At 41.9% G+C, this 5,000-nt stretch overlaps 1 protein-coding gene across 1 annotated transcript in view; it reads right to left on the bottom strand.

Moving 5' to 3' along the window:
• The window catches only part of LOC145410436 (abl interactor 2-like), a 17,904-nt gene that overhangs the window by 7,680 nt on the left and 5,224 nt on the right, over window positions 1-5,000 (bottom strand). Inside the window, exon 6 of the mRNA XM_080280590.1 lies at window positions 1,544-1,729. Coding sequence (XP_080136716.1) covers window positions 1,544-1,729 — 186 coding nt within the window. The remainder of the gene's footprint in view (window positions 1-1,543; window positions 1,730-5,000) is intronic.

Below are 5,000 nucleotides of genomic sequence, written 5' to 3'. Positions count from 1 at the left end.
CTCCTCTCAAATAACTCAGACAGAAATTACACTGACCATTAACCCCAAACGCTGGGCTAATTTTACCGCAGTCGCCACCTCACCAACGGCAATTTTTTGGAAACTGCTGAAAACTGCTCATTTTCAAACCACGATATCTCAGAAAGTATGGCAATTAGGGAAACGAATTAAGGACCATTTCACTCAACAACTCCTTCTCTTGCGAATGACACTATTCCCAGGTCTGAAGGTGGCTGCGTCAACGAGTAATGACGCGGGGAAGGGAGCTAATTTTTGGTGCGAGAGAGAGGATGTGTTGGTGCGTCTAACCGTGGCATCAACTATGGCTGTGCTGTAAACGTGGTAACTTCTCCACTACTAAATAATCTAGACACTGTGGCATCCAAGGCACACCCTATGGCACTATCACTGAGCTCTTTTCTAGCACAGTAATCCCTCCACTAAGTCCTTTCCTAGTATCCTTAGGCAGAGGTGTGGCAGGGTGGATGAGGCAATTGGCTACAAGTGACAGCCACGGAATCAGACATGACTTGAAGACATTGTTGTACACCCGGCACAGTTCTGTTTAGGATCTTGATTTCCAACAGCGTCCAGTCAGGTCATCTGTCTATCTATCTATAGCCCGACGTCTTAATCCCGCAAAGGGTGGCCACAGACAAAACGCCTCCAAGTCGCTCTGTCACCCACCATTTGACTACCCTCCCCCCAACTCACCCCCCCCTCCCTCATATACCTCTCCACTCCATCCCTCCACCTCATCCTCGGTCTACCCCTCCTTCTCCCTCCCTCCACCTCACCTACATACACCCTCCTAGTCAGTCTTTCATTCTCCAAAAACTACCAAACGAGGTGATTTTAGTAAATGAGCTAAATACTTAACGACCATAGAACTACATGCAGAAATATACAAGCAAACTAAAACGGAAATAATACTGACCATTAACGGAAATAAAACTCAACAGATGCAAACTTAACGATGGCTAACGACTAAACGAGCTGCTTAACGATCAACTACAGTAACACACAAGAACAGAAACTACATCAACCACTAACAGGAAAAATAAACTTGACAGGTGCATACTTAACGATGGGTAACTACTGAACGAGGTGATTAACGACCAATTACAGGCAAAACAGAAACTACATCAACCACTAACAGGAAAAATAAACTTGACAGGTGCATACTTAACGATGGCTAACTACCGAACGAGGTGCTTAACAACCAATCACAAGCAAAAACAAACTATATGAATCACTAAAGGGAAAAATAAACTTGAGGTGCATACTTAACGATGGCTAACGACTAAACGAGGTGCTTAATGATCAACTACAGTAACACACAAGAACAGAAACTACATCAACCACTACAGGGAAAATAAACTCGACAGGTGCATACTTCACGATGGCTAACTACCGAACGAGGTGATTAACGGCCAATTACAGGCAAAACAGAAACTATATCAACCACTAAAGGGAAAAATAAACTCGACAGGTGCAAACTTAATGATGGCTAACTACCGAACGAGCTCGTTGGGTGGGGTACCTATGGGCTGCGTGAGGGGGACGAGCTGAATGGGTTGGGGGATGATTTGGGTGGTTGGGGGCGCGGCTTGTTGCTGTTGTTGTTGTTGTGGCGTTTGTTGTTGCTGCGGCTGTTGTTGCTGCTTGTTAGATTTGGCCGTTAGACTCTTAGGCAGGGTCATGGCCGGCCGAATCACCGTTGGGTACCCTGTGTTAGTTAGGGTCGTTAGAGGAGGATGAAAGGTTGTTAGTGGCAATGAGAAGCTGTCAGAAGCAATTAAGGCTCAGTAGACAAGCAATTAAGGGTTAGTAGAAGCCATTAGAAGTTGTTAGAGGCAATTAGACATCATTAGAAGCAAGTACATGTTGTTAGAAGGAATTAGAAGTTGTTAGAGGCAATAAGAAGTTGTTAGAAGCAGTTAAGAGTTGTCAGAAGCAATTAGAAGTTGTTAGAAATTATTAGAAGCAATTAGAGGTTGTTAGAAACTGTTAAAGTTATTAGAAGCAATTAGAAGTTGCCAGAAACTGTTAGAAGTTATTAGAAGCAATTAGAAGTTATTAGAAACTGTTAGAAGTTATTAGAAGCAATTAGAAGTTATTAGAAGCAATTAGAGGTCATCAGAAATTATTAGTAATGGTTAGAGGATGACTGGAGCTGTTAGATGCTGCAAAAAAAATCCTTAGTTATTGCCACAAAGCTGTTAGAAGATGGTAGAGGCTGTTAGGAACTAGAAATTGTTATTGATGTTGTTGCTGCTTGTTAGACTTGGCTGTTAGACTCTTGGGTAGTTCATAGCTGGCCTAATCACCCTCGTTAGAAATTGTTAGAAGCTGTTAGGGGTCATCTGGAGCTGTTAGGAGTTGTTAGATGCTGTTAGGAGGTGGAAATTGTTATTGTTGTTGTTGCTGCTTGTTAGACTTAGTTCACAGCTGGCCTAATCACCATAGTTAGAAATTGTTAGATGCTGTTAGGGGTCATCCAGAGTTGTTAGGAGTCGTTAGATGCTGCAAAAAATGGTTGGCAGTTGGAAATTGTTAGAAACTGTTGAAAAATATTAGAAGTTGTTAGGACAATTAGGCTGCAGGATGGCAAGGTGGGTAGTTAGTTGATGTGGTGGAACTGTGGTGGAACTGTGGTGGAACTGTACAACGGTAGGGTGTAATAAGTAAAGTAAATCACTTAGGGAAAGGTGCTAGGGAACTTCCTTACTGAAACTGGTGGCATTTCATATGAGAGAGAGAGAGAGAGAGAGAGAGAGAGAGAGAGTCACATATCACCACCACCACCATCATCATCATCATCATCACCAACATCATCACCATCATCATCACCATCATCATCATCATCATCATCATCATCACCATCATCATCATCACCATCATCATCATCATCATCACCATCATCATCACCATCATCATCATCACCATCATCATCATCATCATCATCATCATCACCATCATCATCATCACCATCATCATCATCATCACCATCATCATCACCATCATCATCATCATCACCATCATCATCATCATCACCATCATCATCATCATCATCATCACCATCATCATCATCATCATCATCATCATCATCACCATCATCATCATCATCATCATCATCATCATCATCACCATCATCATCACCATCATCATCATCATCACCATCATCATCGTCATCACCACCATCATCATCATCACCATCATCATCATCATCATTACCATCATCATCATCATCATCATCATCATCATCACCATCATCATCATCATCATTACCATCATCATCATCATCATCATCATCATCACCATCATCATCATCACCCTCATCATCATCATCACCATCATCATCATCATCATCATATTAATGTTAAATCACTCCATACATGTTAATCATAAAACACACACTGAGAGAGAGAGAGAGAGAGAGAGAGAGAGAGAGTAGTAGTAGTAGTAGTAATAGTAGTAGGTAGGTAGGTAGGTAGGTAGGTAGGTAGGAAGGAAGGAAGGAAGGAGAGAGTGAATGAATGAAGGAAGGAAAGAGTGAATGAATGAATGAATGAAGGAAGGAGGGAAGGAAGGAGGGAAGGAAGGAGGGAAGGAAGGAAATCAATCAATAGTTACAATATCACACCAAACAACCATCACACAAGCACTAACTACCAAACGATGCAACGAGATCATTTGCAATTACACACTCAAATTACCGTTGAGTTGACAAGGGCAGAGTGCATGTAGCGAGCTGAGATTGGCGTAATGATCTGAGAAAAACAGATAAATTGGTAGATAGATAGACAGATAGATAGAGAGAGAGAGAGAGAGAGAGAGGTAGATAGATATAAAACCTAGGATTGGTGTAGTGATCTGACAAAAAGAGACTGACAGATAGATAGACAGATAGATAGATATGACACTTAGGATTGGTGTAGTGATGTAGAGGCAATGGATGGGAGAAAATGTATAAGTCGATGTCTATCTATCTATCTATCGCCCGACGCCGTAATCCTGTGAAGGGTGGCCACAGACAAAACGCCTCCAAGTCGCTCTGTCACCCACCATTTGACTACCCTCCCCCCAACTCACTCCCCCCCTCCCTCATATACCTCTCCACTCCATCCCTCCACCTCATCCTCGGTCTACCCCTCCCTCTCCCTCCCTCCATACACCCTCCTAGTTAGTCTCTCACTCTCCAATCTCTCCACATGTCCAAACCACCTCAGTGTATAGATATGCATAAAATATCAAGGGATGGACTCATGTAGTGACTGAGAGAAAGATAGATAGACAGATAGATAGATTGATGTCCATAAAGATATAGAGATAGATATATATAAATAGTTACCTTGATAGATAAACTGATAGATAGATAGAGAGAGAAGGATCTATAAAGACGTATACCATAGAAAAAAACAGATAGATAGATAGATAAAGAGAGAGAGAGAAAGGGAGAGAGATAAAGATAGTAGATAGAAATAGATAGATAGATATAAAACTAATATCAATTTTTTTCTCTTTACGGAACTTGCATACTAAATTAAGATTCCATTATGATATTTAACAAGCCTTAGTTATAGGCTGCTGAGTCTCCTTGGTTACTAGTCAAATCAAGCCTTCAGTCTGACTACACCTGGCCATCAACTGAGCTGAAAGGGGTTATGAATGAGTCTCCTTGGTTACTAGTCAAAATTAAGCCTTCATTCTGACTACACCTGGCCATCAACTGAGCTGAAAGGGGTTATGAGTCTCCTTGGTTACTAGTCAAATCAAGCCTCCAATCTGACTACACCTAGCCATCAACTGAGCTGAAAGGGGTTATGGATAGGCATGAGTCTCCTTGGTTACTAGTCAAAATTAAGCCTTCATTCTGACTACACCTGGCCATCAACTGAGCTGAAAGGGGTTAGGAATGAGTCTCCTTGGTTACTAGTCAAATCAAGCCTCCACTCTGACTACACCTGGCCATCAACTGAGCTGAAAGGGGTTAGGGA

This window comes from Coenobita brevimanus, chromosome 10 (genome assembly GCF_032717465.1).
Source record: "Coenobita brevimanus isolate Jiangsu-jjx chromosome 10, ASM3271746v2, whole genome shotgun sequence".
NCBI classification, from domain to species: Eukaryota; Metazoa; Arthropoda; class Malacostraca; order Decapoda; family Coenobitidae; genus Coenobita; species Coenobita brevimanus.
This window is presented reverse-complemented; position numbering and strand designations above follow the sequence as displayed.